Source organism: Puccinia triticina, chromosome 6A (genome assembly GCF_026914185.1).
Source record: "Puccinia triticina chromosome 6A, complete sequence".
Lineage (NCBI taxonomy): Eukaryota > Fungi > Basidiomycota > Pucciniomycetes > Pucciniales > Pucciniaceae > Puccinia > Puccinia triticina.
The window spans coordinates 1772899-1787888 of NC_070563.1; the positions used below are offsets into that span (position 1 = coordinate 1772899).

The window sequence follows — 14990 nt, forward strand, 5'->3', positions numbered from 1 at the left end:
TCCTTCTACTCTCTCTGGATTCAAGTACTTCCTAACGGTTGTTGATCAGTTTTCGTCCTTTAAATTTGTTCGCTTCCTTAAGGCAAAGTCGGAAACCCTGGATGCCCTAAAATCGCTCATCATCGCAATCGAAAACATTCAAGAACGCCATGTGAAAGAGATTGTGTCAGACAATGGGGGGGAATTCGTCAATCAGGCTTTCGAGGCCTTCACCTCAGAGAAAGGGATTCTACACTTGTTCTCGCCTCCCTACACACCCGAACTCAACGGCTTCGCTGAAAGAGCAAACAGAACAATTTTAGACAAGGCTCGATGTTTACTATCCACAAGCAATCTACCAAAGTCGTACTGGGGCGAAGCAGTCAACACCGCCACGTTTCTTTCAAATCTCCTCATCACTCCCTCTTGATCAAACAAGTCCCCTTATGAAATATGGACTAATTCGGCCACTCCACTTCGACGAGTTAAAACCTTTGGCTGTCAAGTAGTCATCTCCATTCCCAAACATAAACGCTCCTGGAAACTCGCTGACACCGGAGAGTTAGGGATTCTTGTGGGATTTGAAAATGATGGGACGATATACAGGGTCATCAGAATTAGTGACGGCAAACTCATTCGTACCAGGCACGCACTATTCAGAGAAACCATCTTTCCCCAATCTCTTACCTGTCCTAACAATGGCTCTGATTCCAGGGATAATTCCTTTGTCATCGAAGACACTCCGGCCTTAAGTTTTGATCCCTTCGAAGACAACGAGTTTCACGATTGCCCTGAACACTCAGACACAAGCTCGGACAGTGGTTCCTTGGATGATAACAATCTGGATCATCCTCATGAAGCTCCCATCGTTCCTCTTCCTGAAAATTCAGCTCAAAATGTTATCCCTACTACAACATCCAGCATTATTCGTGGTGACATTACCTCGGAAAACATCCTCAATCACTCTCGAAGACCTCGCGCTTTTGTCATGACAGCAAACGATGAAGTTCCCAAACACTTCCATCAAGCCATCAACTGTCGTGAGTCTCAACAGTGGATCGCTGCGATCAAAAAGGAGCTAAAAGCGATGGAAACACTCAAAGTCTGGTCAATTGTAACAATTGTCCCTGGAGTAAAATTGGTGGGAACAACCTGGGTCTTCCGAAAAAAGAAGGATGGATCGTGTGAAATCGAATTTAAAGCGCGACTATGCGCACAAGGCTTCTCTCAAACATACGGTGTAGATTTCTCAAAAACTTTTGCACCTACTGGACGACTAAACTCTCTTTGTTTGCTCATATCGTTTGCATCAGCTATGAATTGGGATATTCAACAACTCGACGTGAAAACAGTATTTCTAAATGCTGATCTTGAAGAATTGGTCTACCTCTCAATTCCCCAAGGCGTTTCAGCGGATAAGAAAACACACTGTCTAAAGCTTCATAAAGCGATATACGGTCTCAAACAGGCTCCCTTGGCCTGGTACAACCGCTTGTCAAATTGGCTAGTAAATTCCGGATTCACCTGTGCGGTCTCAGATCCTTGTGTTTTCTTTTGACTTCTCCCCGACCCAATTTACTTGTTCATTCACGTCGACGATATTGCTGTCTTTGGTCCACAAGTTGAACCATTCAAAGTTGCCATCAAGAAGGAATTCAACATGAAAGATCTCGGACGAGCTGACTTGCTTCTCGGCATCAAAATCCTTCACCAACCCGGGGCTATCATCTTAACTCAACAACACTATGTCAATTCCGTTCTTGACTTATATGGAATGAAATCGTGTTGACCAGCTGTTACTCCTTTAGTTCCAAACTCTCACCTCGACAAAGCTTCAGAAGAAGATGCCAAGGAGTTTCTTGCCTTGGGAGAAAATTATCGGAGTGCAGTCAGTTCCCTCAGCTATCTAAGCACTGCGACTCGGCCCGACATCGCATACGCGGTCAGCAATCTCTCGCAATTTTTGGAAAATCCTGGAATCAAACATTGGGACGCATTCAAGCATGTTCTTTGATACTTAAGTGGCACACCTGACTATGGCCTTGTCTATGCTTGCGGGGTTCCTTCACCGACGCAGACTGGGGAAATTGTCCTGTCACTCGAAGATCTGTGACCGGCTTCCTTGCGTTGGTCAACGGTCACATCACTTGCTGGCAAACCAAGAAACAACCCGTTGTGTCTCTGTCCTCGTGCGAAGCCGAATATCGAGCTCTCACCGACTTCTCCTGCAAACTTCTTTGGATGAGACAACTCTGTATTGAACTTCAACTTTCCAACTTCGACGAGGCCACTGTGATCCATGAAGACAATCAAGGATGCATTGCAGTAGCAAACTTTGAAGCCAACAGTAACTCGAAGAAAATGAAACACGTCAAAATTCAACTCCATTTTATTCGAGACGTGATTAAAACCTCCAAAATAGTGCTTCAATATACCCCTACTCTGGAAATGCTCGCAGATCTCCTCACAAAGTCTGTTCCTTGACCAGCCCTAGTAAAATCCCTTGGAGCTATTGGACTTCTGCAACTAGAGGAAAGGGGGGGTGTTGAGAGTCAAGCCCTCGCGTCAGCTTGAGCTTTTCTCTGGCCTTGTGGATGTCACTCGACCATTACATAATCATTTCCTATTCCTCTAGTCTCTCAGACTCCCTAGCTCGCCTCTTTCGTCCAAACCAACAAAACGCTAATCATCAACTTCACAACCGCTCATCTCAACTACTCGATTCACTCAATCTCTTCTCATCCGCAAGCTTCAACATTTCCGAATATTTAAACTCAACTTCTCCCTCACCTCGCTTCCTTTCCTCGGGGAACTCACTCGACTTATTTTTTTAATACATCACTTCACAGTCTCAACCGCCTCATTCACATCGCCGTTGTGGAACTACTCTTTGGGGGAATAGAGTTTAGAGAGGGATGAGTGCGTGAAAAGCTGCCTCTCAGGTTGGGAGAGTAATATGGGACAAGAATAAGAGTATGGACTCTTTAAAGAAAAGTGTGGCTGATGAAGTATTGAGAATAGTGCTTTCTAGACGAAATCAAGGGGGAAAATATACTGTAAAATATGTGGTAAAATAGGCTATGTAATTCTTATTCTGTGACCAGGGATGCAAAGTGACAATCTGATGGGGGACAAACAGAATGGGCCAAAAAGGCTCTACATTTATAGTGAGGGGACAACAGGTGGTTCTGAGACGAAGAGAAAGATGGGAACAGGGTACAAAAAGCCTCCAACAAGGTGACAAGGCAACAAAACAACAAGGCATCTACTACATGGCTTGGGATGACATAAGAGGAAAACAATAACCATGGCGCATCAGCCGCCATGCATCTGAGAAAGAGTTACGCCTTGCTGGAATATAGAGGAGTTAATTCTAGTGAACACTCAGGGTCCTTCCTAATAGTCTGGCTCTGTTTGATGGTGGACTTTCTCCCACTTTGAACCTGATTTTGTACATATTTTATTACCCATTGTGGAGGGCCATCCATGAAAGTGAATACTGAGAAGTTGAGGCGCCTTGTAGAGATGATTCTAGGCTATTATAAAGTGTCTGTGGGCGTGGATTACATGTACCAGAGTGATTTCTAGAGGGCGTTGGGCGGTGATCCCTTCCTGGTGAGTGTCTGAGTGATGTAATAAGGTTTTGATTAGGCTCACCACACCGTCCGGACTGTCTGTTCCTCCCAAAGACCTTCACACATTCGTCTTCAAAACTCGCCAAAGCCTCAAGATCCCTCACCTCTCCCTCAAACACATCTCTCGGTCGTATGTTCCAAAAACTCTTTCCTTACTTCTGAGCTCTCCTGTTGACCTTTTTCTTTTTAGTCTGCTCTTCTGTTTTTTCTTTCCTCAAATCTTTTTTGTCGTGCTCTTCTCCTTGTCGTGTTTTCCTTCAGGTACTTTCCTTTATTTTTTGTTCTTTTTGTTTTGTCTTCTTTTTCTTTTGTGTCTGATAAAATTGCAATCCTTCAGTTTGATATTTAACAAGTTACACCCTCTTGGATCCTCATGGACACTGTCAGCCTTAGAGTCAACTCAGCTGACCTAAAGTCTGCCTTTTTCTACTTTTTACATATGAATTACTTCATATCTTTTTCATATTATGAGATAAACTTGTTTTGACTTCATATTCTGTTTCCTCATGCAATTTTAACCCTAGTTACAACTTACCAATTCTTTGTAACTACACTCCTTCCCTGAGTTATTGAGTTGTGGCGCGCATGCGCAGTTGTGATGTGTCAGCACTACCAGGCGCTCCAAACCACATTTACATATGTAAATTACATAAGCAAACTGTAAAAATTTTTGTAGTCTGGATCCCCCTTGCCTGAGGCGGATACACAGACTTCAGCACACCAGAACCACACCCCAGATAACCCCAGGATCACCACCAAAGAGATTACCACACTCCCAGTATACCTACCGTCACAGGCGCCTAGGATATTGACAGTAAGTAAACTCTTTCACTGAACCTTGTTTATCTCAGAGGTACAACTCTGTGTCTGCTTGATCTGCTCTTCTTTGCTGGCTTTTGCCTTATCCTTGATCACAGGGCTGTCCCTGCTTACCCTGATTCTTTTTCTGTGGTTTTTGTAAGAAACAAACCACATAGGTTTCCCTTTAAAGAACCTTGGCTATCCTGAAGGAAGCTAAATTTTTTTGGCTGGATTAAACTTGTCTAATCCAGAGACCCTCCACGTTTCTTTGGTGAGAGGAGGCTGTAGCACTCTCTAGCACAGCTTGGCAGCACTCTTCTGAAGAGGTAGCATTGCCAGTGGACGTGCATTCCCACCAGAATAAATCTTGAATATCTGCTTATCTTGATCCTGCTCAGTTTCTCTCTCTCTTTCTCTCTCTCTCTTATATTTGTATTTTCTTTATCCAAAGAAATCCAAATATTCCCCTTTTTTTCTTGTGTCCTGCTGTCACTATAGAGACTCAGGCTCACAGACACAGCCAGCCCCAGTCATCAACCTGTCACAACCCTCAAGTCACCTTTCCCAGGTATACACATACTCAGCCCCAGCCAAACACATACTCTTTTCTATCCCTCTTATCTCCACTGCATATGCAAGGGACAAACCCCATTTCTTCTGTATTTGAAATGTCCCCGCTTCATTTATGAACCCCTTGCAGCTGCATGCAGTCTTCTGACCCCATTTCTACACTACTTGCATTAGTCTGACAACACTCATTCATCCCTTGCATGAGGTACCCCTGTATTTGATATTTCCCATTATTATGACATCATCTTTCATTTCTCACCCCACTTTTTGCCTGTATTTAGTATCTTCTGACACCACTTGTACGCAGCCCACCAGCTAAAATCCCTCATCCAGGGTCCCCCTTGTAGCTAAGATCCCTCACATTTGTCTATATAAGGAGCTCTCTCCCCCCCAGTTGTTTTTCCCTCAGTTCAGTACCCACCAGTTATACAGATATCACCCAATTAGGCCCCGTTTGGCTGCCGCGTTATACATCATAAATGGTTGAATTTATGACACGCAACCCCCGGGGGTTTCAAAGTTTTGTTGGCAACGGGGGGCAAACTTTGGGTTGCGGCATCATAAATTCAACCATTTATGACATATAACGCGGCAGCTAAACGGGGCCTTAGCCTTTATCATCACCCTTACACTTTATAACATTACCATATCATCCCTCTCATCTGCAATAACCACTGAGCTCACTCTCATATTCTCATACTCTCATATCTCCTGGTTGCATATCACGCACCTGTCACAAGTTACCCGGTTCCTGGTTCAACTCCCAACTGAGACATATACTCTTCTCAGTCCAGACACTCTTCTCAACTTTTTATATCACCCTCTTGGGGACCTGTGTTCAACCCCCACTGGAAACATCAAGTCAACTTTCACCCTTTCCATCATCATAAACCCTCTCAAATCTCAGATACCTGTCATCAAACAACTTCATCTGGAACTAGACCAGACCTATCACTTGATTAAATGGTGGGTCTTGTTATCTGATAGTATAGAAAGGTGGAGTTTGCACCTCCATCATCCCCTTCTCCATTCAGCAAAAGGGTTTCACAACCACTTTTGAGTCTTACACCATTGTACGTGTCTTTCAGTCAGGTGATGATGAATTTTGATGGGCGGGGTTCTTCATTCAGGGTCAGGTCAATCTCATACGCCGCTTGGGATGTGGATCCATCAAATCCTGAGACGGTCCGCCTTGAGGCGGTGGCGTTGTGGATTAATCCCGCCGCGGCGGCGTAGGACTCCCTCAACATGTCGTGGGTTGCTCCAGAATCAATCAGGAAGGAGGCAGGGGGCAAGGGGGTCTGGGGTGTGGCTCTGGGAGTTGTGATGGTGCAAGAAATGAAACATTGGGGATCAATTTCATTTCTGTTTAAAGTTTGACTAGCACCAATACTACAAGACAACTCCGCGGCGCTCAGGAAAGGCACAACCTTCTTTCCTGAGCACCTCCATTTTTTGACAAGTTGGCCCGGCCTTTTCCGCCTCCACCTATTGTCGCCATTCCCTCCACTAGTTGGCGGATCTGATCATCCATTGCCGCAATCCTGGCGTTCCCGCGGCCTTTTCCCTTCTTGGTTGGGCATTCGCGGGAGATGTGGCCCTGTACCCTGCATTGAAAACAGAGTCTTTCCCGCATCATCTGGGCCTTCTCGGAGTCAGAGAGTTGTACGTTGAACGCCAATAGGTCCATGGCGTCGGGGTTGCTCTTCTGTTTGGTTGGCACTGTTGCTGTCTCCGCTGCGCTCATTGCTGTGTCAAGCTCTAGTGCCAAGCTAGCAACCTTGTTGACAGTTGCAAATGTGGTGCAGGAAACAATGAGCCCCATTTGGATGTCCCGCTTCAGGCCCTGGCGGTACTGGCTGATCAGGGTGGGGATTTCCCATCCCGCTGCGGAAGCGTGCTGGACAAAGGAGTGGGTGTAGTCTGCCACAGAGCCGGTCTGCTTCAGCGCTTGGAGGGCTTGTTCTGCCTTTGCCTTCTTTTCTGGGTCAAAAAACATGGCCTGGAAGGACGCCGTGAACTCCGCGTAGGTCAGGGTGGGCGGGTCCGCCGCCGCCTGGTCAAGGAACGGGGTGGCCCATACACCCGCGATTCTGGTCATGTACAAGGACACAAATAGGATTTGTGTTGAGTCCGTTGGGAACAAGGCCTTGTTCAAGGTCATATAGATGCTGACCTGCCGGGCAAACATCTCCGCCGCCGTTCCGCGTTTGCCATTGAACTTGTTGGGTTGGGCAACCTTGGGGGCCTTGGTTGCGGCTACCTCTGCTCCAGCGGTCGGTACGGGGAGGGGTGGGCTCTAGTGCAAAGTGCGTCCTCCAACTTGGCCTCGGCCTGGCGGTGTTTTTTCTCCTCTTTGTTGGCCTTCTTGGTAATGTTGGAGTTTGGCGGCTTTGGAGGTGTCCATTGTATTGCTGATACCAAGGGTTGGGTGTGATGTCAGAGCGGGATATTCAAGGTTGATAAGAGCGGAGTTGGGTTTCTGAGAGCGGAGTATGGGATATTCAAGGTTTTGGAGGCGGAGCGATCTGGTTCTTGTTGGTCTGTTGGGTTCTTAGTCCTCGTCTCCGTGAAGTAGATCCTGCAAAATGTTATGGTCTGTTCTAGGGAGAGGAAGATGGAGTCTGGGGGTTCTGGATCCAAGATGGTAGATTGCAGGATGAGGAAGAGGCTTGGATCTCCAGCCTCTCAAACCTTGCGTATGGTCCGTGACATGTACGTGTAGTCTATGTACATGTGAGTCTGCGCTGCAGAGCCCGCGCTACAGCTCATGACACAGCACCCAATGGTGGGTTTTTCAAAGAAAGTCATTTACAGCTCACTCTTGATTGAATGACTTAACAAAACTGACTGAATTGCAACTAAATTCCAGAAAAGGCACGTAGAATTCACACAAATCAACTCAGTGCTTGCTACACAGCTTTCAAATCAACACAAATTTTGGATTTGCTTGACAAAAACAGCCAGAGGATGATTGCCTACCCTTTTAAAACATAAGTCATTTTCATTTTTGAGTTTTTGTTGTCTTGCCTGTATGTAATTTATCTTTTGTTTGACTTTTTTTAGCTGTGGCAGCAAAATACATTGGTCAGTATATGACACTTCCTTGTCAAATCTATTCAAACCTGTAGCCAGCTGCACCAAAAGAGAACAGGAGGCATGCAATACTCAAAAAACGTTTGTTGATGGGGATATCTGGGACCGGTGTGGTGCTCCATCCCAAGCCACAAGTAGTATTTTAGTATCTTCTCTTTACATATCTTCATCATTACACTGCCCATTACCCCATAACCCTCCACAAATACATCATTATTATTTCATATTCAGATTCTACACCTCATTTCACCTATATTCACTTGCACATAGTACCCCTTTATCTACAATGGTTCAATGGTTATAAAGGATATAAGATTTACAGAAAACCTACAGTCTTCATTAGTTACAACACTCATTTCATTAGTAACTTACTTAAATCATTATAGTACATTCCTCTTACAGATATCTTCTCACATATTAAACCCTTTACATACATTTTTCATCATGTACTATGCCTATTGTACACATTACATCATTGGATCTGTGCTTACCTCTTTCAGTAGTGCTCATCATTACAAGCTGTTACTATGTTCACACCATCTTCCCCATTTGTACAATCTTTCTTCCCATAGCCATAATTCCTCTTGATTTCTCATCCTTCAGCTGAACATAGATAAACTGTTTCCCCCCCTCACTTGTAGAGCATGTAGAAATTATAGTACAAATTCCTCATCACCCATTTGCTTATTGAAATCATTGCTATTGCCCCTCAACCATTGCTATTGAATATTGCCCATTGAACCTCTGAACTCACCATTGCTATTGAACCATTACCATTGCTTCCCCCTCTTTAATTATTGCCCGAACCCTCTCATCCTCAGTAGCCAAACAGTAGTTAAAGCTCATACTCCTAGCTCCCAAGATCAAGTAGAAATCAGCCACAACTTTTCTTATTTTTCTTAGTGTTACTCTGATCCCCTAAGCATTATTCAGGAAGGCAGCCTCACCAGGATCCTTGCATAGCTTACATTAGTACTAGTGTTGCTCTCCATCTCCCTTCCAAGCTCTATTCCCCCCATTGAGTAGTCTCACACTGGCGACATTGATCCCCAAGAAGTAAGTTGTCTATTTATCCTCCCCAGAATACCATTCTGCCAATTGAATTTTAACTCCAGGTACCTCAGATGTGTGTGGTATGGTGCGCCAAAGGGACCCAACCCTTTTCAGCTCTTGGAGGCCAGGCTCATTGAGGAGTCTTGCACCCGGTCGTCATCAAGAATCTACCAGCACGGAGGACCGTATCAGACAATATAGCCCAACTATACACAGCTGTGCAGGAGGGATTGATTAAATCATTCAAGCTCAGTTTTATCGTCCTCTTTCTTGAATAAATGTAAATTGAACCTCACCAATTTAACATTTTTTCTCATTCTAGGATCACAAGGGAGCAATGTACCTGGGGCTAGACGCATGGCAGTCCCAAAACGGCTACAATATCTTAGGAATGGTCATATACCGTCACGTGGAAGAAGATACCAGCAGTGGATATTTCTTGGAGGCCATGACCCTTGACTTTGTCAAGCTGCATAAGCCATACCGGTTTGTATTTAGCTGAAACTGTCCAGCAAACTGTTGAGAAATTTGGGGTAAAGGATAAGGTATGCTTTCAACTGTGACTCATTGCTCTTTTTATTACTTTTTTTGCTTCCTGATCAGTAAATATTATGTTGAATAGATATATGGGATTGTCACCAATAATGCTTCAAACAACCTGACAATGATTGAAGCAATCAAATCATTCAAATGGCCTAGTTTCAAAGGCCAGGGTCAGTGGATCCAATGTTTTGCTCACATACTCAACTTGATTGTTCAGGCAATCTTACAACAGTTTATAAGCCAAAAAAACATAAAATGGCCGCCTTTCCTGATCAGGACCTAGACTCTGACAACAAAATTCACAAATATGAGGACAACAAAGATGGAGACCTAGATGATCCAGATGATCAGATTCAAATACAAAGTTTCTTGAGTTTTTTCACTTTTTTCAATGCCTTTTTCTTTAGCTGAAAGCCTAAGTACAGCGGAGCTGGCCGGGCCAGCTCCACTGGAGCTAGCGCGCTGGTTGGCGCTGGACGAGCTGGCATGCATTGTATTGGTGTATCCAATACATACCAATACAATGTATTTCTGTATCCAATACAAAGCAATACAATGTATTGTTGTATCCAAAAAATAGCAATAAATTGTAATACCAATGTACCCAATACGTACCAATACATAGCAATAAAAGGTATCATTGAATTGGATACATATCCAATACAAACTGATACATATCCAATACGTCTCTGATACAATGTACTATACACCTTGCCAAGTGTTTTTAAAAAAACAGCAGGTTTTTTGGCAAGGTTCCTATGTACTCAGCTCCGCCAGCCTGGCCAGCTCCAGCGCTCCTTTGGCTTTTAGCCAAAGAAAAATTCACATTTTTCTTTGGCTACAAGCCAAAGAATTATAGTGCCACTTTTCTTCTGATTGTGGTTGTTTGGATTTTTCTCATTCATTTTAAGGCTGATAGTTCATTTATGCTTAGGTTTACCAGGAGTGAATCAGGAGATGATGAAGACAATTAGTTCAACAATGAATCAAGGGAGCAGATCTTGGCCGCTGATCTCATTAGTGAGGATGTTTATTTTAACAAGTGGAGGCAACACTATGACCAATCCAATTCACATGTGGCTAGCTGGCGGCTTGACTTTGACAGACAACAGTCAGCTGGTGAATCCCCTCAAATGGTGGATGCAACAACGGCGTGCAGGGAATACTCATGGGGGTCTGCTACGGATGGCCCTTGATGTCTTAAGCTGTCCTTCTCCTAGCACAGATGGCCAGTTTGATTTTCTCACACCGTTTACACTGTTATATCTAGAAAAAACCGTGGACGTTGAAAGATATTTCAGCTTTGGGAGGGATTAAGTTTCCCTTAAAGGGCACTGGCTTGGTGCCTTGTCAGTCACAAAAGGTATGGCGGTTGCTTTTTACTCCAAGAATGGGAAAATAAAACCCGGATTATTACATATATGGAAGGTAAATAAGGCAAATGAGACTAAGCAAAAAGGTAAAGGGAGACCAGGGAGAAAATAAAGTAGTAGTCTAGCTTGTGAGGCGGAAAAAGGCTCCTCACTACAAGAGACTCAAAGGGTCTCAGGTAAAAGGTACAGAGGACTGATGACTTAATTTCTATCAAAGCATTGGATCTATATGCTCTTACAACAGTGGCAAGGTTGTGGGAAAGAAGGTGTGACATGGAATATTCTACTGGAGGGAAGGAGTGAGTGACAGGTGGATGAATGGGGAGAGAAAAGACTGTGAAATTTCAACAATTATCAATTTGGACTAAACCTTGAATATTGAACTCCGCCTAGGGGGGCCTTTCAACCCAAACCACAACTGGAACTTGAGGCAGAACCTTGAATATCCCACTCCGCCTCCTGCATCTTGAAACTTCTGCACTAATGTGAACACCACCCTGTGTTGCCGCACCTGGTGACCAATTTCTTCTTGGGAATGCAAACTTGCTACAAAGATTTCAGCCCCATCAAGATCCACACTGCGGTGGAGAAAACTGCCAAAGCCTGTCTTTCTCATGTACAATTTGTCCTCAGCCTCTACCAGATTTCCTGTAACAATCAAGTTGAGAAGCAAATGTTCTGGAGTCAGCTTAATACAGGCCTTTCCCTGCCAACTGGTAAACTGGTGATTTACAAGTTTGCCTTTGCCCCACTCATCCTCTGCAAGGACACCACCTTCTGGGATGGCAGTAAACCGTGGACTCAACAGTGAGTCTAAATGTGCACTGCCAATCAAGGCTGGAATAGAAGATTGATTGGCCAGCTTCCGTTGTAAGCAGCACAGAGAACCTGTGGCACCTGCTGCAGATGCAGATAATCCACTGGGATTTGAGCACGGAGGGAGCTGATGTCCTTTTCCCTGTGCCCAATGTCCCTAAATCACTCTTCCCATGCTGTTATGTACTCTCTTTTATGCAAAAAAAATGTACAATCAATGCCAGGGCGCTACTGAAAATCCCTTTGGGTCGTATACCCATAATTGGGTCCGCCGTCATTCTTCGCTAGTATAGAGGTCAGTATACCCGCTTGTCACGCGGGTGACCCGGGTTCAATTCCCGGACGGAGAGTTTCTTTTTCGCTTTTGCCCGGTTCAGGCACCCACTAATTGTGGTGGGCGCACGGCTGTAGAACGCAGATGTGGGTTTTAACTGCACGGTTGATGTGTTTTGAACTTTTGATGTTTGATTTATAATGTGGCGGGTCTGGTGGGACTGGCCAACTGGAGGCCACCGTCCTGCTTATAACGTGCACGAGGCAGAGGCACAATAGGACATTCTCACTGGCACGAGGTCTTCAGGATAAGAGAAGCACGAGACTGAGGATTGCATTAAGAGATACATCTTTGCTATGAGCACAATGGAGTAATTACAGCAAACAAGGAGGTACATAGAATGTACATTATGACTAAAGCAGAGAGGAGGAAGGAGTTTACAGATTATTACGTTGAGAGATTTATAAAGAAACAAAAGCTGTTCAGGTTTTATTGAGCATGCTCAAGCTACTAGATTGGTGGTTCGTTCTGCGTCGTAGGATCGATTGTCCGTTCGATTCAACAAGATGGCAAGCTTAAGCCTGAAGAAGTTTATCAATGAAGAGTCAGCGGCTATGAGCAAATACAAAGTGATGGGATGAGACTGACCGATGTGCTGGGTGTTTGACCAGCCCCTGGAGCATCTTTCATCAACAGCCCACCGCCGTAGCCGTAGAGAGAGCCAGCGCCGAAGGCGAGTCCGCCGTAGCCATACAAGCTGTTCAGGCCAAGGGTGTACAAGCCGAACGGGTCAAATCCAAACGAGCCGAGGCCGGCATATAATCCCCCGCAGTAGCCCAAGCCTAAGCCCCAGCACTTCTGGTCTGACTGGCCTTTGGCGGCGGTTGTGTCTGCTCGCGGCGCGAGCGTTGGGACGGCGAGTGCTGACTGGAGGACGGCCAAGAAGCAGGCGACGTAGAAGAGGCAGTGCATGGTGGCGGTGGTGGTCTAGAGTTGTGAGGAGTTGTGGGGAGTTGTGGGTGTGGGTGGCTGCTGAGTGCGAGTGATGAAGTGATGAGTGAGTGAGGGGGATGGCATTCCAAACAAACGGCCCTTTAAATATCTTTCGGGAGGTCTCCTGGTCAAGCTCTGTCCACTCTCAAAGTCTAAGCGAAGCCATCATTGACCCACGAGTAGATACTTCACCATTCTACAATTCCTATGGCGGTGTTGCACGATCTTCCCCGTGTGCTTGTAAGTGAGTGAGCAGGCGATTCACATCTGTCCACATTGATACAATTAATGTGAATTTCGCCTCGCACCGCTCTCAGCCGCCAGTCTGGCAAACCCGGTTCCGGCCGGCCTCAATGCTAGAGAAGGGCTGGGCGGCCGGCGCCGGCTCCAACGTAAGATTCCCAAGGCGGGAAGTTCGTAGGTTGGAGTAGAATTCATAGGATTGTTGAACAAACCGGATCACACCGTTAGTTGATGTGAATTGTAGGACGATAGGTTTGGTTGCTGCAACCGGGAGAGGGATTGTCTACTCCACTGCCAGCCTTTCGTAGAGCAGGAGGGCATTGGGGAAGCGATGAAGTCATGAAGCGGAAGCCAAGAAACCTGCCGAAAGCTATTTAAAGGGCCGTTTGTCATGGCATCCCCCCCACTCACTCATCACTTCATCACTCGCACTCAGCAGCCACCCACACCCACAACCAGCCCACCACTCCTCGCAACTCTAGACCACCACCGCCACCATGCACTACCTCTTCTACGTCGCCTGCTTCTTGGCCGTCCTCCAGTCAGCACTCGCCGTCCCAACGCTCGCGCCGCGAGCAGACACAACCGCCGCCAAAGGCCAGTCAGACCAGAAGTGCTGGGGCTTAGGCTTGGGCTACTGCGGGGGATTATATGCCGGCCTCGGCTCGTTTGGATTTGACCCGTTCGGCTTGTACACCCTCGGCTTGAACAGCTTGTATGGCTACGGCGGACTGGCCTTCGGCGCTGGCTCTCTCTACGGCTACGGCGGTGGGCTGTTGATGAAAGATGCTCCAGGGGCTGGTCAAACACCCAGCACATCGGTCAGTCTCATCCCATCACTTTGTATTTGCTCATAGCCGCTGACTCTTCATTGATAAACTTCTTCAGGCTTAAGCTTGCCATCTTGTTGAATCGAACGGACGATCGATCCTACGACGCAGAACGAACCACCAATCTAGCAGCTTGAGCATGCTCAATAAAACCTGAACAGCTTTTGTTTCTTTATAAATCTCTCAACGTAATAATCTGTATACTCCTTCCTCCTCTCTGCTGTAGTCATAATGTACATTCTATGTACCTCCTTGTTTGCTATAATTACTCTATTGTGCTCATAGCAAAGATGTATCTCTTAATGCAATCCTCAGTCTCGTGCTTCTCTTATCCTGAAGACCTCTTGCCAGTGAGAATGTCCTATTGTGCCTCTGCTTCGTGCACATTATAAGCAGGACGGTGGCCTCCAGTTCGCCAGTCCCACCAGACCCGCCACACTATAAATCAAACATCAAAAGTTCAAAACACATCAACCGTGCAGTTAAAACCCACATCTGTGTTCTACAGCCGTGCGCCCACCACAATTAGTGGGTGCCTGAACCGGGCAAAAGCGAAAAAGAAACTCTCCGTCCGGAAATTGAACCCGAGTCACCCGCGTGACAAGCGGGTATACTGACCTCTCACTGCCAGCAAACAGGTGACGTAATCCGGATTTCGTCGCGCTGACGTAATCCAGATTCCAATTCAAACCCGCGCCCCGGGTGTGTCGTCACCTGTTGTGGATTTCGTCACCTGCCATTCTCAGTGGCAGGTGCAAGAGGAAAGCGCGACTCCCTCGATGGC

At 45.9% G+C, this 14990-nt stretch overlaps 1 protein-coding gene across 1 annotated transcript; it reads left to right on the plus strand.

Moving 5' to 3' along the window:
- Positions 1–13340: 13340 nt before the first annotated feature.
- Positions 13341–14343, plus strand: PtA15_6A236 (uncharacterized protein; the record flags this gene model as incomplete). Its single annotated transcript, XM_053169920.1, has 3 exons — positions 13341–13377; positions 13451–13550; positions 14265–14343. 3 exons carry the CDS (start codon positions 13341–13343, stop codon positions 14341–14343), a joined length of 216 nt encoding a protein of 71 aa, XP_053021163.1.
- Positions 14344–14990: the final 647 nt, after the last annotated feature.